Source organism: Eucyclogobius newberryi, unplaced genomic scaffold (genome assembly GCF_026437365.1).
Source record: "Eucyclogobius newberryi isolate DKJ021-1_F unplaced genomic scaffold, fEucNew1.0.hap1 SCAF_3, whole genome shotgun sequence".
In the NCBI taxonomy this organism is placed as follows: Eukaryota; Metazoa; Chordata; class Actinopteri; order Gobiiformes; family Gobiidae; genus Eucyclogobius; species Eucyclogobius newberryi.
In genome coordinates, this window is record NW_027315945.1 from 9,040,719 (window position 1) to 9,067,425 (window position 26,707).

The 26,707-nt window shown below is 38.2% G+C and overlaps 1 protein-coding gene across 2 annotated transcripts in view; it reads right to left on the reverse strand.

Moving 5' to 3' along the window:
• sema6cb (semaphorin 6Cb) overlaps positions 1–26,707 on the reverse strand; it is a 289,021-nt gene that overhangs the window by 69,963 nt on the left and 192,351 nt on the right. For both annotated transcript variants that reach the window (XM_072461463.1, XM_072461462.1), the window contains exons 7-14: positions 25,147–25,204; positions 18,177–18,233; positions 17,639–17,740; positions 9,100–9,190; positions 6,674–6,796; positions 3,846–3,934; positions 2,784–3,001; positions 1,364–1,495 (exon numbers count right to left, since the gene is read on the reverse strand). In XM_072461463.1, the coding sequence (XP_072317564.1) occupies positions 1,364–1,495; positions 2,784–3,001; positions 3,846–3,934; positions 6,674–6,796; positions 9,100–9,190; positions 17,639–17,740; positions 18,177–18,233; positions 25,147–25,204 (870 nt within the window). The remainder of the gene's footprint in view (positions 1–1,363; positions 1,496–2,783; positions 3,002–3,845; positions 3,935–6,673; positions 6,797–9,099; positions 9,191–17,638; positions 17,741–18,176; positions 18,234–25,146; positions 25,205–26,707) is intronic.

Sequence of the window (26,707 nt, forward strand, 5' to 3'; positions counted from 1 at the left end):
AAACATTTTTATTTTTATTGAGGCTTTGGCAAAAATAACTGCGGAAAATCGTCCTTACCTTACCGTCGTACCTTTTTTTACCCTCAGCTAAGTAAAAAAATAATAAAATCTCACTTGTTGCATCCGGTATTATAATAAAAGGAATATAAAATATATATAAAAAAGCGGTAGAAAATGGATGGATGGAAACCATGCAATAATACAGCACAAGCGAGATCCTGCCCTTTGGGGTAGTAGTTGTATATATTACATTGTATATCTGTGTGCCAAATCCCACAAATCCGTCAATATAATGTTCAGAGCTGAGAACAGTCCGGCACAGAGATTTACAACTTAAAATATTACTAATGTATCCAAGTTTGGAATAAAAAAACTTCAGATCAACAGCAATCCAGCCCTCTTGACAGTCTGCTAATCCTCCAGCTCGGTTCTCCTGATTATGACTCAAGATCAGGAGAAGGGTCCCCAGGAGCTGATCCGGAATAAGTTACCCCAGTGATAGTTAGAGATAGCTTCAGTACAAATACAACTATTCCCTAATAGAGCACCTGGGTACACCAGCAAATTAAATGACCTTATATAATAATTGGGAAATAGTGGTATGTGACTGCTATTTCATTGGCAAGATATCTGTGTTCACCTTCTACAATTTTTTTTCTATTGCTTAATTTGCAATTACTTATCCTAAACAAAATTTAACTGTATTGTGTCACTTTTCTGGTGGTGTCCATTGAACAGGTCGCTTAACAGGTCCAGGTTTGTCTTGAAATCCTGGGACTAATTCAGATCCATCTCCAGATTAAGTTGTTCCATGAAAGAAATAAGCCTGAGTCTGACCATGGCTAATCCAGACCTGAGGTTTTATACTGCGCTGTGTCAAACAATAACATGTCCATACATAGTGCCCCTATAACATTACCATTTTTACATCTTTTCAAATATATTTGTATGACATCCACACCAAACGGCACTGTCCTGACCCCAACTCTACCTCACCGCTCACTTTCCTAGCAACTGGTCAGCTGTCTTCTGCCCATCACATTCTCCTTCACTTGGCACCCTGTACTGACAGCTCCACACTTGTGCCCATGTGTGGAGGAAACAGACGACGCTATGTTCACAGTTCTCCTGCAGATGTAAAGAGCCTCTGGCAGCTGCTGGAGTGTGGCAGAAGGAACACAATGGGGAAATATCCAACATTTGTTTCACTGAGCAGCACAAAAAGTAATCATTTCGACTAAAGACATAAATAAGTCCTCGTTATACATTTAACCAGCCATCGCTCCTTTGTGCAGAGGAGGGCCGCAGATGCAAGCCTCTGTCAGACGCAGATAAACATGTCTGTTGTTTGAAGTCCTCTTACCTGGGTTTGGGGACCTGCTCCTCAGCGACAGAGGTCCATGCTGATTCGCTGTTCTTTTGCTCCTTGAATTTGCCGCTGAAGGCCTTCTCGATGTCGTCCATGTAGAAGGCACACACCGCCGAGCCTGTGATGCTGGACAAAGGGAAAGGAGAAGATATTAGGGGAGCAAATGGCTGGGCTTGCTTGGTTGAATTCAAGATAAGAAAAGTTAATGGCGCTGTACCATTTTTACTGTCCTTAAAACTTGGAAAAATAACTAGTTTGCAACAATAATTAGATGCAGATAGCACACATCCATATGACCCAAAGAGTTGCTTTTAAAATCTATCTGCTCCGGGGCAAGACATTTTTTTTGCGGCTTTGCATGTGGGAACGACCTGGTAAACTCAACAAAAAGGTGTCCAGCACAATATTGCACTGTACAGCGTTTCTGTAATTCTGAAAGTAGTACTGTAAACTCAAGTAACTAGAAACAGCTGTCCATGTTCTTTTTTGGCAGGATTGACTGTGTGCAGTGATGGGGTTTGTTACTTAAAGGTGGTATGGACGATTTTTTTCAGCAAATTTTTTGTCATATTTCCTCGTGGCGTGGATAAATCATTTGTCCTGCCACGTATCAATCATAAAACGCACCTACCGCTCACCTGCAGCCGCGTCAGGCTCGTCCCCACGTTTCCGCGTGCCTAAGCGCATTGATCTATCATAATATAGTTCCCTCAGTGTACGGGGCAAAATGAAGACGGAGAAAGACAGTTCGAGCTGACGCAGAAGTGGACAGAAATCTACGGGAGACGAGAGATGCGATGCGCTCCGTTGCGCTAATAAACAAACGCACGTGTGTGTTGTATCGGTCCGCACGGGAGAGTGCGCATGCGCACTTCCGCCTGCGTTCTCAAATCGCCGAAAAATCGTCCATACCGCCTTTAGAAGAAAAACAAAAAGGGGGAAAGGCCGTTTGAGTAAAAAAAAAAAATGCAAGGTTCTCCAAAGGGGATTGTTGGAGAGGACGTTGATGTTTGTAAATCGGACCCATGGCAGCTGTGAACAGCTACATAAATTGACTGTGAGATGAATAAATATTGGGCAACTGAACTTTATAATTATAATTATATTGTGTAAAAGTGGGTTAATGGTACAATATGTAGAAATTATGTTACGATATCTCAAATACATCAGCGATATATGTCCTCAGATATATTTGCGTGCACAAATGATTGATGAGGGTGGAGCTTCTCACTTTGGGTTATCAGATCATACAACTGAAACACAGATTGCAGTAAGCTCAAAAGGTCAGTTGTGAGTGTAGTCAGTGCACATGTTGCTGCTATTCCCTTTAAAATAAGAAAAATCCTTGATTTTATTCTGACTGCAACAACAAAAGTACTGTGAAATGGGCATCTCCAGGTTGTCCTCCTCTAACCTGTTGGCCTGTGTCGTGAAGACCCCCAGCACGGCCGGACGGTGGTTGATCTGCAGAACGTTGGTGAGAGATTGCAGCACGTCGAAGTAGAAGAAGGAGTCTCCGGGCACAGAACAGTTGAGTCGGGCTTTGAGAAAGGATGTCCAGTACCTCTCCAGCACCCGCGGAGACCCTCCGTTATCGTTCTTACACACACGGGCCACTCTGGAGAACACCACCTGGGACAGCAGGGGGCAATACCATACAACTACATTTAGTGGGCTATTGTGCTGCTGTACTGTTACAATACAGTTTTTAATCCAGATAAACATGAACCAACCAAAGTTTGATCAACATAATATCGCCCACCTAGGCTGGACTGGGACACGTTTTGCTCTGGACATCCCCACTATGCGATCACGCTACAACTGATTTTTTCAATAGGATAAGCTTACTAACTTAATATTTGTGTATATAAAAGTCCTATTCCTTTTTGTGAGAGGTACTGGACATCCTTTCTCAAAAAATGTATTATTGATTAAAATCTAATTTCTTTTAACATTTTGATTTAATATTGCCACTGTCTTAGTTATGAAAAAAGTGCATTATAGTCTGTATAGTTCCCATAATGAGAAGGTTTTTGTAGTTGGGTTTTTATAGTTGAGTTAAACAACAATACTCAATTGTAGTTGACATATACAAAAAAAACTAAGAATAAATCACAAGTATCTGTCATATGGGGAAAAAAAATCTTTACATTTCCAACCAGATTATTACAGTGTATATTTATAAAGCGCGTTTCCACCTTCAAGGCACTCAAAGCTTTTCTAGGTAATGTGGGTAAAGTGTCTTGCCTAAGGAAACAATGACATTTCCTATATATAGGGGTCTCAAAGCATTTTATCAGTGTGTAACAACTGTATTTGAATGGTCAAGCTGAGGTGTAAACGTCTACAAAAAAAAGTCTGTTTGAGCTCAGTAATCTACCAAGAGCTATGCTTTGTTTGTGTCCCTGTAAACAACATTGAGTATTTAAGGTAATTATAAAATATTTCCAATGTAAGACCTTCAGTGTAGCCTTACCTTGCCCAGGGAGGTGTACTCCACAGCAATCTCACTGAAGAAGAAGTACACGTAGTTCCCATACTCGATGGCATGGAGAAAATGTGGCTCTGCAAGGAATGGGAAAGAACTACTGTCAATAACTTTCACAGTGCAGTATTCATTTAACAGGTAAAAGCTCAAATAATCATAGATACACAAAAAAAAAAGAGTGCTGTTGCTGGGCCCAGGAGAAATGGAGAAAATAGTGTTAGGCAAAAGCAAGTCTGTGTAATCCCTCATTTGTCCAGGACGGTTCCATTGTAGAAAAATATTCAGTTGTAGTCATCACAGTTTTTAAAAAAATCAAGAAGCTCTGACTCCATCCAAAAGTCATTCTCAATCTGTGGACCTAATCTGAGAACTCAGATATTTATCGTACTCTGACCTGCATAAACTCTGCCCACTGGGCAGAACCTTCAAAAAACAGATTCTACAATTCTATAATTGGACAAAAGCAGACAAAGAAATAATCAAGAGGATTACAGTGAATATGTGAGAGTAAAGTTTTAATAACGAAGCAGCTCAAACACTCACACCCCTGATTTAAATACATCTGCTGAATCACATGCTCACTTTATGATTGTGTTGACAACTTGAAAAGCATGGGCAGAAACGCCCAACAGTGAAATGTACCCCATCTACATACATAAAGACCTTTTTTACTTTGAACTATACTTGTACAGAACCAAAATGTGAAATTATATATATTGCAACATCTTCTGATTGAATAAAGGTTTTGCATCAACATAATTTTACTTTTTAAAGTGGCACTGAGAAACGGGCAGGGATGGAGCATTGTGTCTATGCTTAGACTCGATCTCTTTGTCTCCTCACCAGTAACATGTAAAAGATGTTTAGATCCATTCAAGACTCTTTCAATTTCCATCCCCAATCGGCTGTTTGATGAGTGGAATAAATCATTTTCTTGATTTGTATGGCGAGGAAAAAAACGATTTGATTCAAAATTTACAATTATCCAAAGAAAAGGGTGGCTACCTTGTCTGTTACTTTATTTCAGCTCATATCAGGGTATTGTTGGGCTGTTGTGACTCAGAATATGAAGTTCAATGGAAAAATATTAAGATTAATGTTGTGCCGGGGGTTCTTGTACAGGTTTTGGGGGAGCTGGAGAATCCTTGGGTGAAATCTGTGCCTACAACATGGAAGGAGCAAATCAAAACGTACAAACTAAACAAAGATGTAAACATCTTAAACTGGTTTGGTTATGATCAACATTTCACATCAAACAGCACAGACTCAAGATTTAAAGTCTGGACAACAAAGGGTAAAGGTTTTTTACCAGATTGTAAAGGAGAATCATCTGAAGAGCTTTGATTAGTTGAAAGACTCTTTTGGCTTGGAGAAATATAGGTATTATAACCAATACATGAAAACAAAGCATTTACCATCATAGCCCTTTGACGGAAATATTTATTAAAGCTTATAAATTATAACTTTCAAGGGGAATAATATCCAAATTATACAAATGTATTGACACAAATGTTTTGGCATCCACTCTCCTGATACAGTATAGATGGGAAAGAGAGGGTCACTTTTTTCTAACATGCTTTTAGTAGTAGTAGAAGTTATACGTGCCAATTACTATCTTAAAACAAAAAATACTTTAAATTGGAAGCTGTAGTGTCACTTGATAAATTCAAGAAAATCATAAAAAGTATAGTTATTGAGAATTGTTTGTTTTTCTCAAGAGGGATGTTTTTATAATGTAATATTTTGGTAAATAAAAATTAACAATGACTTTTAACAAGGCTGTGACCTAAATGTGGTTGATGTGCTGGTACCAGCCTAAACCCTCTGGATTATTAGTATTTTACTTTTTTTAATTTTTTTAGGGGCTATAGTAAAAATACAGGGGCCCACTCCAGAGTCCTTAAAATCTTCCCAGACCAGCCCAGTTGCTCATTGAACGAGAGCAAAAGCACTGAAAGCCGCATCTCTGGGCACAGAGAAGCAGCAACACACCAGCACAACAGGTAAAATGAGCCATTATATATAATTAACTTTATGCGGAAACATGTACATTTCTCAGTTGTTGCTTCGACTGTGCAGAGTTTAGCTTAGATGTGCGCTAATGGACAAAGGTAATGATCCCAAAGTCAGTCAATCAGTGATAAATGTGAACGTAGCAACAGTGTTCGTGTTGTCCCTCTAGTTTTCTACTGTTTGTCTGATGTTCCTTTTAGATGTGAGGTACACACCGGGATGAGGCCCCGGGAAAGACCCAGGACACACTGGCGGGACTATGTGGCCTATCCCCCCGGAGGAGTTGGAGGAAGTGTCTGGGGAGTGGGAAGTCTGGGAGTCCCTGCTTGGACTGTTGTCCCTGCGACCCGGCCCCGGATAAGTGGAAGAAGATGGATGGATGTGAGATACAAATAAAAACTTTAACTTTTTCACATTTTAGATTTGTTCTGAGCTCTGGTTAAGGTTCAGCACACATATGCCAGGCCGCAGTGTCATGAGTTTGAATCCTGACTTCGACAATTTACTGTATGTTCTGTATGTTCTCTCTCATCCCCCATTCCATGCTGTTTCCCTGTCTAATAAAGCCTACAGGCCATAAAACAGTGTGTGTGTGTGTGTGTGACCTGGTGCCTGGTGGTAAGAGATGGCACAAATTAGCAGCCGTCACTCTGCCCCAGTGCAACTGTGGTTACAATAGTACCACCATGGAGTGAGTGAATACATAATGGATCGTAAAGAGTCTGAGTGTCAGAAAACAAATGAAAAGACTGGCTAGCGCAGGTTTGCCTTGGGTTTAAGTGAATTTGACATCAGCTCCTCACCTCTCAGCCATTTGGAGTCGTACTTGACCGTCCTCAAAACCGGACTGCTCTCCCCTAGACTGCGATAAATCACTGCGTCGCTGGCCAGGAAATCAGTCATGGTGGCTGAGTAGAAGTCTCCACCTATTTGGAAAAGAACGTGATACGTGATAGAAGATTTCAGGGATCACAAACGCAAAGAACAAGTGTGTCATCTGTGGTCACACGCGACTTTTATTGGCCTTTAGAGATGTGCACAGAACAGATGGAGCAGGACCTGACGCTTTATTAACGTTGTGTGTAAACTTTGCAGAAAGGTCAGAGAGGAAACCAGGCAGAAAGAACAGGACTTCAGACCCTCTACTCAATTCGACCTTGAAGTATTAGTGCAGGGTTAGCTTTTGCCAACACTATATTGGGGAGAGAAATGCTGATTAAAGATCATATAAGAAAGTAGTGTAATATATATATATATATATATATATATATATATATATATATATATATATATATATATATATATATACACATACTGTATATACATATACGATATATTGGGGGGCTATAATATAATATACTGGGGGCCTAGAGAAGCCACTAGGGGGCATTCTAGCAGGAAGCGCAAGTATTTGACACACTGTACAGGGTTCAGATTAAGGATTTTCACTTGTATAGCGGTGATGCTAAACAATCCGTTAATTTTTCCAAATTAGTATAGCAATTTGATAATTGCATAGCAAAACACGAAAGTGACAATCAATATTTTCCATTGATATAACACGATTATTTATTTAAAATGTATTTGTAAACATTCTATTTAAAAAAAAAAACTTAAATTAACTTTTAAACACTTTTTAAACATTAAAAAAAAAAAAAAGAAAACTTGCAAATAAAATTAGTGTTGAACAAATTAATCAACACAAAGTCAGATGGCCTTATTTCCCTAACTTTCTTCCATATCATCATCAATCAGATGACTATTTGCCTCATTTACATATTAATTGTCTTTACACTCACAAAAAATATGTATTAAGCTTCTGATGGAAAAATAAAGGTTGCTGTGGTGTTTCCATCATGATGTATTTATTGTGTTATTCAAATTGTACCGCTCTATTTGACGTTCCATTAAATTTTTCGTTTTGCTATTTGATGACGGGCCCTAAGTACTCTCGTCTCGGCTCCGGCTACACATTTGAGGACAGCCCCTAAGCACGCGTCTCGTTTCGGCTCTGCACATTAGGATCAGTGTAATTCGCTGCGCCCAAAATACGCATCTGATTGTTAAAAACGAGGTTGTGTCACTTGGCAGTGTAAATATGAGTATTTTGGCACGTGAATGATCTGCAAAGACTTTTGCGTTTAGGAGCTATTGACCTTGGAAGTCTGAATCTGTGACGCTAACTTTACCGCACGTGGCTCCTCCCACTTTCAGACTCGCGATCTGAGGCAACAGCGGGACTTGTTAAGTCAACACAGCGTCCTACATGTGTCATGCCGTTATTGACGATCGATTGACGAGTGATCTGTACTTTTAGGCGCTTTGATTATAATTGAACACGCATTTTTGCATCGCAAAAGCTGCGATACAAAACACTTTTTTCTGACGAATGCATCGCATTTGAGAGAAATTGCGTCTCATTTTGCGATGCGATACCGCTTATTCTGAACCCTGTTGTAGAAGAAGACATCAATGGACAGTGGAAGCACAGTCCAGGGGACACGTTGTGTTCTCTGTATTTTAAGCTTCAAAACGCTGTGTGTTTTATTTCAATCAGACTCATATTATGCATACAACAACATAGAAATGTAATTTTGCCTGGATTGTTCCACACTATGGCCTTAAAATATATCCATGTTGAATTGATAGAATTATGGATGATTTGTGTTGCTAAAGAAATACATTGAACAAAACCATGCAGCCAGAAGTTACATTGCATTGTATCAAATTCTTCCATTTATTTTGGAGTTAATAATTCAACCTTTTGTCAAACCTTATTTCCACTGGATGTATTTAAAATGTGTCTTGTAAATCTGTCCCAACTTGGACACAATACTGCCATTAAACTATATATACCTGTCCATTCAGGTTCCATGGAGAAATCAATAAAACATATTTGAATAAATATTAACATCCATTTACATTACTATACTATAATATTTGATTACATAAACAATAAATCCATTTTAATTTGTGTCAAAGCCATAATTTAAGTAAAGTCTTGAAAGTTGTCAGGCTCTAGCCATAAGTGACTTTAGCAACTCTTTCTTGTGTCATTTCCCGTCCTGTTATTAATACAATTTTTTTAATTTGATTTTCTTCAAACGTGATGCGGCTTTGTACAGACGATAAACATTAATTTAGGGTCTTCTTAATAATAACTTCTTGACTATAAAATAAAAAAATATAATTACGACTGAATTAAGGACACACACACACACACACTCACCAGCAAATAATCCAACATTGGACTGTCTGGACTCAAATGGACAGCGTGCCTGGCCCACCACCTCCTCTCCCTCCTGCTCCAGTGTGGCCATCTGCAGAAGAGAGAAGAGTTAATATAACATGTGATAAAAGCTTTTAGACTGACTGTAAACTTGCTGCTAAACCAGGCTTGTTGCCGTGTTACTGTTTATTAGAAACCATGGAAGCATCACATGAAAGATTAAGATGAGTAAGTAAAAGGGTTGAAAGATTATTGTCTCATTGCAACATATTTAGATTCTGTTTGTGTCGATCTGTTGATAAGGTGGCAATTAGAGATAAAAAAAAATCAACAATTTCCAAATTTAGAATAGGAACTCGACAAGGCTGTGTATGGTCTCCCCTGCTCTTCTCCAACTGCTACATGTCCAGCCTAAATTAGTCACTTTAGCAATACCGTGATTAATTTGCACTGCTGATTTTGCAGTTATTTTGTATATAATGTATATTTTGTATTTATATAAGGTATTTTTATTTATTTTGAACAATGATGGCTTATTTTCCTATGCATATCGGATATTCCTAGTTTGAGAATTGTGTTTACTGATATTATCAATATATCTTTTTCTGATTCTGAAAAGAGAATGGAAAACAGTAAGATTAAAAATAAATCCTCATCTTCGAACAGAACATCTGTATTTGTACTCTGAACAGATATGTCAAAAATGGTTCACAGCTGCCAGGTTGCATTTATGAAACAACACAAAATTACCCTCTCTAAACATGTCAATGAGACAGCCTGTACATTTGAGCCAAGTGATAACCAGATAAGATCAACAAAAAATCCTCAAACTTCCACTGTACTGAAACTTGTCAGAGCTGGTGGCGTGGTGCCTGCAGCAGTTAGCCCAGTGGACACATGCACACAGACAGTATAGAGACAGAGACAGGTGGATTTGACGCCTCACACACAGTCAGACTGTCACATGTGTTAAGACAGGCTCTGCAGACAGCAGTGCCCGTGTGCATGCATGGACACCCATTTATGTCAACGCTGCTGCTCTGTCCCACTGGTGAAGAGAACCAGCTACCAAACTCCTGTGTTATGGAATCAAATCGCTGTCCTTGTTAAAGAGGCCGACACAGTCCCTTCATTAAGACCAAGCTTAAAACGTTCCTCTTTTAAATAGCTTATGATCAGGCCACTTAGGAACAGAAATAAAAACCTACAGTTTCCCAGCTATGTTGCCCTAGGAGTAACCACGCCTGGGGAATTATGGCAGCTTGAGCACTATTCTCTGCTTCTTCTTTGGCACATAGATGACTTGTGGATCCAGATGCTCCTCAACTGCCTGGAGAAACAGGCACTACTCCAGATGAACAGTTCTTCTGCCTCGAAGAACTGGTTCTCCTCTCCTGGTGCTCCACTGTCTATCAGCAAATTGAAGCGCGTCCGCCTGTCCGTCTGAGGGAGTCAGAGCTCAACTTCACTGTGGAACTCCTCCAGGTACTTTTTCCCAAAGAGGTTTGGTACGTTTTCCTGGCCGAGAAGGACAGGAGACCTCGGGACATTTGTCTAAGAACATGGGATGCTTGGACATTGCCAAATCCCTATGAACATCTGTTTGTCATTCGTCGCCCTTCGAAGCAACTGCTGTTGTGATTTTGGGTGTTAATAAAGTGAATTGAACCGAGGGGACAGGTAGAGTTGCTAACATGGTGAAAGTGATCCAGGACATGGCATTCAGAGGGAATATGACAGTTTAGTTTTTTTCCTAATTATTACTGGTTTGTTGGTAAATAATTTGTTGAAATGTTACATCAGTCAAGATGCTGTTTGTGAAGAAAAGTTGAAAGATAAAAAGTTGATAAAAGTTGAAAAATTCCTAGAGTTACCCTTTGTGAATTAATACCAGTCATTTATTTATGTTGATAGTACTGAAGCAGAGCAAAGGATCATCGGTCTATGTCAGACATATCCAAACTACGGCCCAGGGGCCAAATCAGACCAATTTTTTTTTATGTTTCAAAGTGGATTTCTAATCATTTAAAAATCTAATTAAGGTGATAATTTCCTGACGATTGCTGTGGTGGCTGCGTGCATTAAGACAAAAACTACAGCATCCAATTCAGAGGATTAACTTTTTAATCAGGAAGGGATCAAGATATTGCCAATTTATCCTCAGCGAGCCGGTAATCCACTGCCACATAATTTACTCAGTGTTCTTCAGCAAAGTTGTAACCACAATCACAATATAAAATGTTGTTTACAGTTTAAAAAACATTTAAGCAACATTTTACAATTGCCTATATAACTGCTGCACGTTAGTCTCCATGGAGATGTTACTGCTTTGCTTGGAATGTTCCACAGTATAGTATTAAAATTACACACACATACAACCTGACTATTGCAGGGAAGGTGTATGTGTGAATAAAGCCAGGAAATTGCCAGTACCACTGCTTGTTTCTTTGGTTACTCTGCGCGCGCGCACGCACGCACGCACACACACGCACGCACACACACACGCACACATGTGTTTGCTGCGGGTTGGTTACTTTGTTTCATGACTACTTCGCATTAAAGGAATAATGGAGGATTTTTGGCGCCAAATCTGAGTCTCTTTCCTCGTGGCGTGGACAGCCGAGTAGTTCATTTACATTCAATCATAGGATGCACCTACTGCACACCTGCAGCCTCATCGGCTCGTCCCCAGGAGAGCAGCACCTTTGCGTGTGTCTAAGTGCATGGATCTATCATAATATAGTTGACTCAGAAGAAACGGAAATCTACGGAGACGAGATATGCGATATGATCCGTCGCGCTAATAAACAAACGCACGTGTAGCAACGAGGCTGTTGTGCGCTTCCGCACGGGGATGAGTGCGCATGCTTTTATCACCAAATATTCTTTATTACAGTCAAAGTACCATTTCCAAGGACAACAAATAAGATTCAAATTCAACATGAGCCAGTCTTTTGGAGGAAATTAAAACAGCTGAGAGGTTTACTCAGTTACGCTCGGACCCAAGGACACCGCACTGCGTGTTTCAATCTCCAAACTTAGGACTGAATATTTCACCAGTCACACTCGCACACTCCGCTCTGCCTGTAACATGTGCTGTTACACTGACCTACACCGATTTCCTGATAGCATTTATCCCCACTCCCTCGCTCTCTTCGAAAAGACATCTCTTAGACTTTTTTCCCCTCAAATTTCAAAGCATAGCAGGTTTAGAAATGTCAGTATATCTGTGTGAGGAGTAAATCGTCTCCTCAGGTACTGTACAGAGATTGTGAGAGATTTAAAGATGTGTGATGTGCAAAATGTATTTTGTAGTTCAACTAAAAGGAACACGCTGTAATTTTGGAAAGGGAATAACTGGGGGTAAAAAAAAACATTTGCAAAAAAAGTGCTATATTGTTTAAATTGGTAAAACAAAAATACAAGAAAAAACTATTGGGCAAATCTGTAAAACTGATTTTTTGTTGTTGTCACAATGACAAATATGTTTGTGGAATCTTCCGCATGCACATATTCTTAGCTTGAGATTAACCCAAGGAACTTTTATGTCATTACAACAGATAATGTCTTTTCCAGACCGCTCGTTGCAGCCATGTGGGGGTGGAGCAAGTGGGGAGGCTGAGGACACAGGCAGGTCACAGCACTAAACATCAGGAGAACCAGGGGATGAGGAGATGTGCACGTCCTCTTTGAATTACAGTCTCCTCCTCTCACTCTCAGATTTACAGAGTAACTGTTCCTCTGCTCCGTCTGCCTGCTGTGAATCACAATCCTGAACACGGAGGTCACCAAAGAAGAACCAAAGGTAAGTCAAATCACGCCAGAAATGATCTATTGCATTATGGGGTTTTGTGCTAGGCCTGAATTCTTATGTGAATCTTATTGTCTTTGGTTTCTTTTGGGGGTTTAGCAATACAGCAATGAGGCTCACGGTTTGAAGAAAACTTTGTATTGTTTTTCTATAAAGGCACAAACAAATATTTTGTGCAAAAATTGTCATATTGTAATCTTAAGACTAAATATGTTTTTGAACAGAAAATGATCAATGTAGTTACTTTGACAACACATTACAGCACAGAAATTACATGGTAACTAAAGGTGTATTTATGGTAATTACAAGATAACTACTCCGACACAACTGAAACAAGATGTCACTGCCATACTATTTAACTTTTATGGTAATAGTATCATTCCTATACACAGCAGCAGCAGCAGCGACGACGACAACAACAGCTTTAACAGCAACAGCAGCGAAATATATACATATATAAGATAAGATAATCCTTTATTGTCCCACATGGGGAAATTTCATTGGTGCAACGCAGGTAGATACAGAGGTAGATCCAGAAGAACAGATCACTTATAGGAAGTCTGAAAAACACTTTCAGTAGAAGATCTCCTATAAACAAAAACTCCCATAGACAAATAAATAAATAAATACCATATATATATATATACATATACACATATATATATATATACATATACACATATATATATATATACATATACATATATATATATATATATATATATATATATATATATATATATAAATAATATACACATATATATATATATATATATATATATATAAATAATATACATATATATATAAATAATATACACATATACATATATATATATACACACACATATATATATATATATATATATATATATATATATATATACACATATATATATATATATATATATATATATATATATACATACATATATATATATACACACACACACACACACACACACACACACACACACACACACACACATATATATATATATATATATATATATATATATATATATATATATATATATATATATATAATATTTGACAGAAACAATCAGCAACTTATATTTAGAGTTTACCTACAAAACAAACTTGCAACACAAAATGCTGTAAAGGAAGGCCGTGGCTGGAGAGCCGCGGCGCGGTCTAATTGCCCTAACCCTAACCCTAACCCATTTCCCTTATTGCCCGTTATAGCCTCATGGCTAACCCTAACCCTAACCTTAACCTTAACCTTAACCTTAACCTTAACCTTAACCTTAACCTTAACCTTAACCTTAACCTTAACCTTAACCTTAACCTTAACCTTAACCTTAACCTTAACCTTAACCTTAACCTTAACCTTAACCTTAACCTTAACCTTAACCTTAACCTTAACCTTAACCTTAACCTTAACCTTAACCTTAACCTTAACCTTAACCTTAACCTTAACCCTAACCCTAACCCTAACCTTAACCTTAACCTTAACCTTAACCTTAACCTTAACCCTAACCCTAACCCTAACCCTAACCTTAACCCTAACCCTAACCCTAACCCTAACCCTAACCTTAACCTTAACCTTAACCTTAACCCTAACCCTAACCCTAACCCTAACCCTAACCTTAACCCTAACCCTAACCTTAACCTTAACCCTAACCTTAACCCTAACCTTAACCTTAACCCTAACCTTAACCTTAACCCTAACCTTAACCCGGTGCGATCTAAAACGGCGCTAAAACGCTGTCAAATAGCGGCGCAGTTTCAGGAGCCACGGCGCGCGGCCGGCACAAAAATAACATGGCAGTTTCGGCCACGCGCCGCGGCTCTGCAGACACTCCCGTAAAGGAAAGCAAGTTAACACTGCTAATATTATTATATTGATATATTGTTTTCCCTGAATTTCTGATGTCTTCAGTCTCAAACACCTCCTCCTCACTATTGTGACTCTGAAGTACATTGTCTTACATGAAAGCTGCTGTTTCTCTGTTCTGCTCCAGTTGTGTTCTGTCAACACTGGACCGGCTCATTCTTGTTTACTCAACATTATGTTTTATCAACACAAGTTTTTGAAGTCAAACCACCTTATGTAAGAGATTTTAATGCACACATCACAGCAGTCTTTTTATGGTTTGGACATCCCAAACACATTACAGGCCAGAGTAGGTATTGCTATTTACTTTGAGTCTCTATTGAGTTAAATTATAATTCCTAAAGTTGTTTTCAGACACCATACTTTTGCACCGGCTTGAGCAATAGATTTCTTTTTTCTCGCAGATTAAGGTCAGCTTCAAATTGTGCTTCTTAATGTTAGTTGAGGTGCCTAAAAATATTCCGAATAGGTAGATTTTGAGCAAGTAAAAGACTGCCAGGTATATTTTAAGAGTTGGGTTGCGCTAAATTTGTATCCAGTATGACTCAACCTGACACCAATGAACCAAGATCCTGCTCTTATACAGATTTGTTATATAATTTCAGTAAAAAAATTGAATTGGGTGAATGCTGGGCGAAACCGTGCTGATAACAAATTTGAAACAGAATATCGAAAATCCATTTGTCTGATTTGGTTACTAGAGTTTCCATTGTACTTTTGAGTAAAACTCAGCTGCTGCAAATGTCAAAAAAGCACAATTTCATATCAAGGGTGTTTCCATTAAATTATTAATTCGATTGGGGGTCGGATCCAAACATCTCGGGTCCCGCATCCCGCTCATGTACCGGCATCGGCTCACAAGCACAGCCTGAGTGCAGAGTTTGCTCTATTCTCAATTCAATTCAATTTATTTTGTAACACCCAAAATCACAAAAGCCGTTGCCTCGATTGGAGACAATGAAATAGAGAAGCAGCTTAAACAATATTTTCATGAAATTCGTCAGTTGATAAATGTCCCAGCGCCCTTGGGACCTGGTGGGAGTGGTCAGTGAAGCTTTGGGATTGGGCGGTAGTGAGATTTAAAAGCCAGTCCGGTGCAGGTCTCTACAAGACATTTTTTTGTGTTTTTGTGTTTTTGATTAGAACATGTTGATGCGCAAGTTAAAAGTGTGCAATTTGATGGTTAATGGAAACGCAACAATTGTTTATGTCAATTAAAGCCATTTTCTTTGCCTCTCAAGAACATTCCTTTATGCGATGTGTTACGCACCTCCTCCATTTCATCTCCACCGCAGCAGCAGAACCATCAGCCCCCTTAGGCGCTCTACCAGTTTACCATCACCAACGTTAACCGGGAGCTACTGTATTCAGAATTATCATAACTATTCATCCCATCTCACTCAATTTCTGTGCCAAAGTCTAAATGGTTCACTGTCATTTTCACCTCCAAAGCAGTGCTGGGAACCTTACCTTCTTATGGCTCATTTATGTTCGAGCGTAGTTACACGCTTTTACACTGCATTTATACTGTCTTTCCCCCCAGTTTGAGTCATTTACAGAATTTGTGTCAACCATTCAGACAAACTGTTGAAGCCTTAGTTTGCCAGTCATCAAGTTAAAAACTGTTTCATAACCAGGACTGCAGCCATTGATTATTTTAGTAATCTATCAATTATTTTTCGTTTTTGTACATTCCGTAAACCATTTAAAATTATATTAAATCACATTTGTAATAAATGTTATAGTTCATAGTAATAAACAAATAACAAATAGGAGTTTCTGCTTAAAATAACTCATTTAATTCTTAATATCACATAAAACAAAACAGCAACATTTCACTTGTACATAAAGAATATATAAAGGACTATTTTGTCAGAATGAATTCATTTGCGTTTATGTCACATGACTTAAAAAAATGGCCGTGGCTGGAGAGCCACGGCGCGGTCAAATGGACACGCAGTTTCAGGGACCGCGCCATTTCCCTTATAGCCCGTTATAGCCTTATGGCTAACCCTAACCCTAACCTTAACCCGGCGCGGTCTAAAACGGCGCTAAAACGCGGTCAAATAGCGGCGCAGTTTCAGGAGCCGCGGCGCGCAGCCGGCACAAAAATAACATGGCAGTTTCGGCCGCGCGCCGCGGCTCTGCAGACACTCCCTAAAAAAATAAGAAACTTGTTTGAAAAACCAGTGAACCTTAGAGTTTTGAACTGTAACACTGCATTTTGAATTTGGTCCTTTTGCGGCATTAGCTCCGTGTGCCGTTCACGTTAGCCTCTGTGTCTTCGCCTCGTCATCGCGGACTTACTATTTCATAATCACGGTCCTCCGTGCTGTTTCTAAGGATGAATTGGCTGCACAACAGAGGAGAGAGCGGCGTGTTTTAAACTTAAGAGTATGAAACAGAAAGTCCACGAAGACACGGAGGCTAAAGTGAACGGCAAAATGTCTGCAGTTACTGCTCAAAACACCGTGCTCTTTCACACAACCGTGTGAAACAAAAGCGCCACATCTGCAAGTCTTTCCGTGCACTCTGCGTGCCACGGATGCACGTGTTTTTATTTAAACATGTAAATTAAACAAATCATCGAGCCAATAAAATAATAATCAAAGCTTCTTTTTTTTGCATATTTAAATTGTATGAATATTTTTTTTTATCCTATAGCCTATTTGTATTGTTTTTCTTTTTGACTTATATAGGTTGCTTTATCATTGTTCATTGTTTTATATTGCACTGAATCATTGAGAATGGTAATAAACCTTTTTTGATTACGTATTTTTTTTTCCTTATAGATTTATGTATTAATCATTTCAAATTTTTTTTTTTTTCATTTTGACAGAGTATTCATTTAAATGTAACAATAAAAAGCTTGCCTTGTAGTTCCTGCAGGTGGGGTTGAAGGCGTTGGTCCCACAGGCGAACAGTGTCTCGTCGTTCCGTGGAACCAGCACTTTGATGTAGTTGTAACATTCATCCTGAAGCAAACAAACGGCTCTGTAAACACAGCGACTATACAACTACACTGTGACAAGTTCACATTTTCAGAGTGGTCATTGGAAGAGAAATATCATGGGTGAACATTTGACTAACATTTAGGAGTTAGGAGCAGGGATTCTGACGACTGAGGCAGATATCCTTAATGGCAAATCTACTTTTTATTACATATGCTACACGTTTTCACACTTCACCGTTAGAAAGAAGCATTCCACTAAACAGGCCCACTGTTCTTCCCTAGACCTATATGTGGTATCAAAAATGGCATCTGCCGTTTCTTTGCAAGTGATAAGCTCTCCTTGCACCTTGCATCCTTCTAAAACTAGTCCTGTGTGCCGGAAATGAAAGCGAGCCACAAAGAGAGAGACAGCACGACTGGCTCCGAATGAAACCAGCCTCCACAACAAAAGGACTCACGCTGTTCTTCCCTCGCACCGTGCACTTTGCCACATCCTTCGTCTTCCAAGTCAGCTTCTGCAAAAAGAAAAAGAGAGAGGAAAAAAATTAAACAGTGAACAGACGGAAGAGTGTCAGCTCCCAGACAAGCTGCTCCTCGCTGCGCAGCTTTTTGTTTCCGCGGATAACTCCGGTGCTATTAGCAGACAGCTGTGATGAAAATCTCATTAACTTCAATAAACTGTTGTAAAGGAAACACAAACAGACAAAAATGTGGTGTGTCTGCGGAGCTTTGGGAGTCTGGTCAAACTCGATAGGAAACAAAGAGGCTGGGATCCAACGCGCCGCGAGATTGTGAAGGCAAAGTAATTAGCGACTATTGACCTCGTGGACTATCCTGTGTTACTGGTCCAAACAAATCAGAGCCGTCCGACCTGACGTAAAAAACCTCTGTGGTGACACGAGTTAGAAAGTATCTAGTATGTGATAAGTAAGTCACACAATGAACCAATGTCTTCTTAATATCATAAGGGGCGGTATGATTGAAGCCAAACTAGATCATGCTCCATTGCACGATGGGTAACAGAACTTTAACATTTGCACTTTGGACAGAAATAAAAAGTCAGAGTTTCGTGAGCTCATGTCCCATAGGAAATTTTATCTAAGGCTAATTCTCTAAAGAAGCCCTAGTTGGGCTTTTACATAGAAAGACAATATAATAATGTAATACGAAATACATATAATGAATAAATAAACAGGTAAGGGTGGTTACACATCTCATCTCCAAATAAAAGTCTTTGAGTTCTCATTGGAAAAGACTTCAGAAATCACTTGTTTTGGCATGAAGAGTTCATAAGACCATTGGTTACTTTTTTGGTTGGTGGGTTTACCAGAAGTTGCAAAACTACAAGGATTAAATAAAGAATGTATTAAACATTACAAGGACATTCTAAAACATCACATTTACTCGTGGTGACTGGTACATTTTAATCAAGCTTGTGCTTAAGAAACTCTTTTGAAAAAGGTATGGTATGTCTATATATAAGCAAGAATATTCGCTAATCAATGATTGCCAGAATACAACTGTAAGAGCAAAACAAAAAAAACACTTACACCAAATAAATAAAATACATAAATGTTAACAATTTTAGAAGCAAATTGGTCCAAAAAAGTACACTCGATAAATCGTAATGTTTCTTATACAATAATTGTAATGTAACAATTTCATATTGTGACAGGTAAAAGAAAACATAATACATAAAACAATTATAATAAAATCATTGTATCTCTTACTAATGTATATTGAGTAAAAGCCTCTTGTTTTGTTGTGCCCTTATGTACACTTCAAAGATGTTCTCCAAGTGCCGCTCGTGCTCTCTGTATCAATTGAAGCTATAAACGTGGATGAAAGCTTGCATTTCAATTTCAATATTGGCCTTCCACTTTTGCTATATACAGTAGGCCATGATACATACTTAAAGAATATCAGTAATACATGGAGGTATTCAGGAGACACTAAATCAGCACTGCAATATTCAAACCCTATGTTGATGCTCCATTTGGTTTACTAATAACTTCTTGTAGACACACAAACCCAGGGATATGGTTATGATATGGTATGGTAAATGTATGACAGATGAGAGGAAATGCATTAATGCTTATAAATCGAGAGTCCAACATGTGGAAGTGAAAGTGTCACAGTTTAGCTGACACAAAATCAGCCTCAGGAATGGTTATTAATTGAATTTATATATATATATATATATATATATATATATATATATATATATATATATATATATATATGGGTACCTTCAATTTTGCCCTGATATACTACATTAAGAAATGTTTACCAGACCAATGTTGGGTATCTTTTTTTTCAGCACAACCTCACCTCATATATATATATATATATATTATATATATATATTATATATATATATATGATCTGTTAGTTAGTTTTTCAATTTGACATACTATTTCAACATACTGGACCTTAACACACACTGAAAACACAAAGTCCATCTAGGAATATTATGTTTTTTTCATTGTAAAACCCTGTAACATGCTCAACCAAGCATTTAAAAAGATTCATACTGAACCACAAGGTACAAATATGAACATATAAAAGTATTCTTGTGATATATACAAGCAATAAACAACTATTTACATTAAAAAGTAGGTAAATCCACAGGCGTTTTTCTATTTGTGCTACTTCTCAAAACAGTTTCTGTCCAAAATGACACAGAGAGCCACATCACAGGCCTTGCACTTCCATGTGAGTGATGTTCAGAAGGAACTCCAAACCAGGTCTAAACTAGGTCCAACCCAGGTCTAAACCAGGTCTAAACCAGGACTAAACCAGGTCTAAACCAGGTCTGAATCAGGTCTGAATCAGGTCTAAACCAGGTCTAAACCAGGACTAAAGCAGGTCCAAACCAGGTCTAAACTTGATCAACATGAAGTGTGTGCCTCATTTTGCTTCACAACAACTATTCTACTGACAATAAAATACTTGAAATACTAAAACTCTTCAAAACTCTTCAAAAACAGCAGAATTCCTCTCGTTCGTTCTTTCTCTTTGACTAATTGTCATGTGACTGAATGTTTACATACCCATGTGCGTCCTGAACATCCGGGTTTGCACAAGCTAACGTTTTTTTCAGTTCCTTTTTATCACAAAAGACGACAAAGTTATTATAATAAATGCAACGTGCGCAGAAAAGAGCGCATAGTTTTCCGCACATTTTTAATGGAATTGAAATGATCATAACTTCGGTTTTATTCGGTGGATTTACACACAAAAAATACTCGGACGCAGCGTCAGGTCTCCGCTTCCGCATGACGTTGACGGCTGCCGTCTATGTCACTTAGTTTTCATACTGCGCGGTCCTAAAGCCGACCATGTTTCAAAACGCACCGGTGCGGGCGTCGACCCCGAAGGGTTAAATTGGGATGTACATATCAGTACTAAAATATTGGTATAAAAGCAGCGATTCAAAGTAGAGCTAAATTAAAAACCTTTAAAGTAGAGATTTTTTAGACGTTTCAGTCCATTTTAATACAAAAAGCATTGGCATCTCTGACAGATGGAAAGTAATGTGTTGTTTTCACTACATACATTGCTTTAAGTTCTAAAACATGAGATGCCAAAGTAAAGCTTAAGGGCATGTTGAAAAGTCCATGACAACGCAGATAATGCAGAATATGTGTCCGTTATTACAAGGCTAACTGAACTTTTTCTTGAGAGGTGGCGACACAATCACAAGCGCTCTACTATGGTTTGTCTTATCTTCTTTTACCACCCTTTGAATCAATAGCTGAGACACCCTTGACTGGAGTGGCCCTATCAGAACAGACGTGTTTGAGCTTAATCTAAATACGAGCCAGCACACGTCCACAGCTTTGGAGAGCTTGTGTCGAAGAACAATCATGTTTGACAAATGAGACCGGAATGGGATGGAGCGGGCCACTCTAACACGGAAGCTCTGACGCACGCTCGCTTGGTACTTGAAACAAAGAGAAGCCAACAATAATAAAATGCTATAAGATAATATAAGAAAGTGAGAGCTAGCAGGAGCATGTGAGGAGTGCGTCTGAAGTGAGGAGCAGTACTTGTGCTCGTACTCGAGAACGCGGTGGGGCTAAAGCAGGTCAAATATCTTTATGATGATATATTAGCTGCTGTATTGTCTGTGGCATTGCACAAAGAGCATATTCGTCTGCAGGAGTAATAGCTCCACATTTAATTACAACAGAGATGGAATACACTGGGATGCAAAGTTTTGTATTATTATTGATTTCTTTAAAAGGACAAAGTGCACTTGGGGGACATTAGGTGTATTGACATATAAGTAAGGACAGATGGCAAAAATGGGGTTCACAATTGATATTGAATATAGAAATATGACAATTTTGGAAGGAGTATTAAGAAGATGTCTCCCACATGTAGATCACTACATGACATTTTGAAACTTTTTAAAGTTGTCTTTGTTTGTAAAATGTAAATATTGACATGCACATTAATCAACATAAAACTGTAAATGTAAATGTTCCTCAATTAGCCATTTCTCATCAAGAGTCACTTTGCCAGATGAGAAGAAGCCATTCTAAAATCCAAACTTTCAAAAAGATAAAGGAAAGCGAATGAGGGAGACTAATGCAGGGTTTCACTTGTATAGCGGTGCTGCTAAACAATTCGTTCATTTTTTCAAATTTGCATAGCAAAACATGAAAGTGACTAACAATCAATATTTTCCATTGATGTAACAAGATTATTTATTTAAAATGTATTTGTAAACATTTTTTTGAAAAAAAAAAACAGAAAACTTGTAAATAAAATTAGTTGTTGAACAAATTAATTAACATCAAGTTGGATTAACTTATTTACAACTTTCTTCCATATCATCATCAATCAGATGACTATTTGCAGGAGTCTCATTTACATATTGTCTTTACACTAGAGCTGGGTTGAAATCATCGATTTTCCGATTTTTAATCGATTCGCATATTAATGACCGATTATCGATTCGTACAACCAAAGATCGATTTTTATTTTTTTTATTTTTAATTTAATTTTTTTTTTTTTTTTTTATTATTATTAATTAAAATTATTTTCTACATTTCCCTCAGTGAACTTCAATCTGACTTCAAGAAAGATAATTCAGGACTCCTGGATTATCTTTCTTGAAGGTAGATTGACCCTTAACCTTTTCATCAGTAACTACCAATACTTGTAAGATTTGCTGTTTAATATTGATATAATACTAGTTTTAATATGTTGCTTCTCTACACAGTCATGAAGTGAAGGAAACGGTTCAAATACATTTTTCATTTTTAATAACATTAACCCCCGGATCGAATCGAGATCGGATCGAATCGGAAATCAGATCGAAATTGGAGCGAATCGGATGGAATCTGAGAAATCGTAAAAAAATTATTTTGAAACGTAAAAATCGGAATCAAATCGATTCTTGAAATTTGAATCGAAACCCAGCTCTACTTTACACTCACAAAAAACATGTGTTAAGCTTCTGATGGAAAAATAAAGGTTGCTGTGGTGTTTCCATCATGATGTATTTAATGTGTTATTCAAATTGTACCGCTCTATTTGACGTTCCATTCCAGCTATAAAACGTTTCCATTTTTCGTTTTGGTATTTGATTATGGTCCCTAAGTACTTCGTCTCGGCTCCGGCTACACATTTGATGATGGTCCCTAAGCACTCGTCTCGGCTCCGGCTGCACATTAGGATCAGTGTAATTCGCTGCGCCCAAAATACGCATCTGATTTTTAAAACGAGGTTGTGTCACTTGGCAGTGTAAATATGAGTATTTTGGCTGTGTATGATCACCGCACGTGGCTCCTCCCACTTTCAGACTCAATCTGTGACAGCAGCGGGACTCGTCATGACAACACAGCGTCCTACATGTGTCATGCCGTTATTGACGATCAATTGACGAGTGATCAGTACTTTTAGGTGCTTTGGTTATACAATTGAACACACATTTTTGTATCGCAAAAGCTGCGATACAAAAGCCCTTTTTACTGACGAACGCATCGCATTTGAGAGAAATTGCGTCGCATTTTGCAATGCGATACCGCTTATTCTGAACCCTGAAATGGCTTGAGTTTTAGAGCTGTGGGGAAACTACAACAAATTATTTTGCGTTGCCATTTCAAGTTTCAGTTTGGAAGATTCCCTATAGCTGTCATATAATCTTTGAATTTGTTAGAGAAGTTTATTGAGAAAAAACTATGAGGATTTAACCTCCAAATCAAGAAATCTTGGCGTTTTACAACTCATAGACAATAAACAGCTTTTGCCATAAAAAACTGTTTGTTAGATTCATGCTTAGAGGCGAAAAGGTGTGTCAGAAAGTGAATGTATATTCAAAAACAGAAATATACAACAAATCGTTATGCTCTTACACCAAAAAAAGCCATTTGTTTGTAAGGCATTTAATTTTACTGGCAGTTGATTTTAATCATCCCAATGATTCCAAAAGGGATTATGGTTCAACTCAATTGATATTTTATTGTTTTTATAGCCATGCTTTTATGGAAGTGCGAGCTTCTTGTTGTAAGGTAGGTTTTATAGCTCAGTAAAAGTGCATTACTTGGTCATTTGTTCTGATTTTGACGACTGCAGAGGGAGTGGGAGATGGAACACAAAGGAAGTTGTAAAAATGAATATAGAAGATGTTTGGGTCCTTTCAATAAGATAAAATAAGTCTGACAGCGGGAAAAGAAAACAAAGGGATTTATGTTTCAGAAGAGTTGGACAGCGGTAGCTATCCAAAATGTCTTCATACCCACATGTAAATATCATTTTTGAGGTTCATAACATAATTGTACATATACAATAAAAATTGTACATATCTCCAATCTAAAAGGTGATCAATACGTATGATTATATAACTGCATTTTTGTGTCTGATACTGATTGAATGATAACCCAACTTTTAGAAACACATTTTAGCATATTTCTGTAGATTCACACATATTGTGAATTATGTTGTGATATTAATTAATACAAAATATTTTCTATGAATTTCTTTTTTCTATGGATCATCTGCCACTTTTGAACAGGTTTCTTTGGTATATGACAGTTCGGTATCTACGTTACATTACTTTTTTGGTGGTGCTTTATTGAGTTGAACTTAATACTATAATGAGATCTCTAAATGTATGCTTTTTATTCTATTCACCTGCAGCGTCTCACCTTAAGATAGCAAGACTATAGAATAAAATAACTGGGGAAATTAGCATAATAATCATGTGCTCATATCATGCTTTTTTCACACCAAGTTGCTTTTCAATTTTAAGTCTCCATCACAGTTGGTAAGAGAAATGTGGCAACCATTCATATGTGGGATTTATCCGGCAGTAACAACCAGAGTTTGGGTTTGAGTGATTTAAAACAATGTGAACTTGGGCTGTGTCAAAGCCCTAACAGATGAGCAGAAGTAGGGACAGTGAAGAGCACCTACCTGCTGTGGGATGATCTGCTCGGAAGAAGACGCCAGATTGATGGCAAACACATGGTCCCTGGGAGAGAAAGAGAGACAAACACGGGAGGAGTGAGCCGTCTCAGTCTGACCTGTAACTGTCTCAGCTTTGCAAAACTTTTCCATGTGGTTCACACAGATTTCATCCATACCACAATAAACATATTCAAATATTGCACAAGTCATATTCGATGCGGTTTGGTCGTTTTTAACTAATTAACTAATGTAATGCATTTCATAAACATATTTCATAAACATATTTTCTTTCATACTTCAATGCTTAAAGGACACACATTGTGCATTAATTGTGTTGTTATTGTTTTTTGACCAAAATTGAGTATTTTTACTTGCATCTCATGTTTTAGAAGTTTAAAAAATGTATCTACTGAAAGCACTCATGATTATATCAGTATTACTACTCGCCTCGAGCTCAGTCAAATTCTGGTCTGGACTTAGACTGGGCCATTCCAACACATGAATATTGTAGCTTTGGCTTTATGTTTAGGCTCGTAGTCCTGCTGAAGGTGAAACTCTGCCTGGGCTCAAGATTGCCCTGTATTTCCATGATGGCCAGTCTGGTAGATCTGTCTGACAGGCTGTTTTGCTTTTATGCAAAAAAGTAAAATGTTGTTCTCCTCAGATCAGAGCACCTTCTTCCACATGTTTGCTGTGTGGCTTTTGGCAAACTGCTAAGGACTTCTTACAGCAGTTTTTCATCAATGGCTTTCTTCGTGCCACTAAAAGGCCAGATTTGTTTAGTGCACGACACTGTTCACCTGAGCTGTGGATCTGTTTGACCTCTAAGTTTTGGTGGATGGTCATGTCTTGGTAGGTTTATAGTTGTGCCATACTTTTTCCATTTCTTGATGATGATTCAAAGCTTGGGAAATCTTTTATAATTTAACCCTGAATGAAGTTCCTTGGACTTTATGTTTGCTCCCCAACATTCTCTTAAACTTCTGTGGCCTTCACAGAACAGCTGCATCTATACTGACATTAGATTAGACACAAGTGGACTCATCAGGCCACTTCTTACAGCAGTTGGTTGCACTTTTGCAGGCTGCACTTTTCAGTTTATTTTTTTAATCTGGAAATCATATATCATTTAACATCCACTTCACAATTGTGTGCTGCTTGGTGATGCTCTTACACAAAAAATGCCAATATAATTTATTTAAGTTTGTGGAAATGTGCCAGGGGTATGAATACTTTTTTCATGCCACTGTAATACGTGCCATGTCATATGATTTATACGCAGGGCTGATCAAAGCTATTTGGCAGCTCAATGTCACAAGTGTAGAGGCTCGCTGGCCCCTCTTCCCTTTACAAACCTCCCAACACTGACTTTTTCAAATATCGACATAACCTGCATGAATCACTTAGTGGAGTCTGCAGCTGTGAAGTGTTTGGCCCATTTCAGGTACAACATTGGAGAAAACGCTGTAGCTTTAAGAGAGTCTTGGCAATGCAACGCGCCGCAGTTTGGGCCCCGAGCCAAAGACTGAAGCAAGATTTATCCTGAGCCATCAAACGAGCGAGCGCA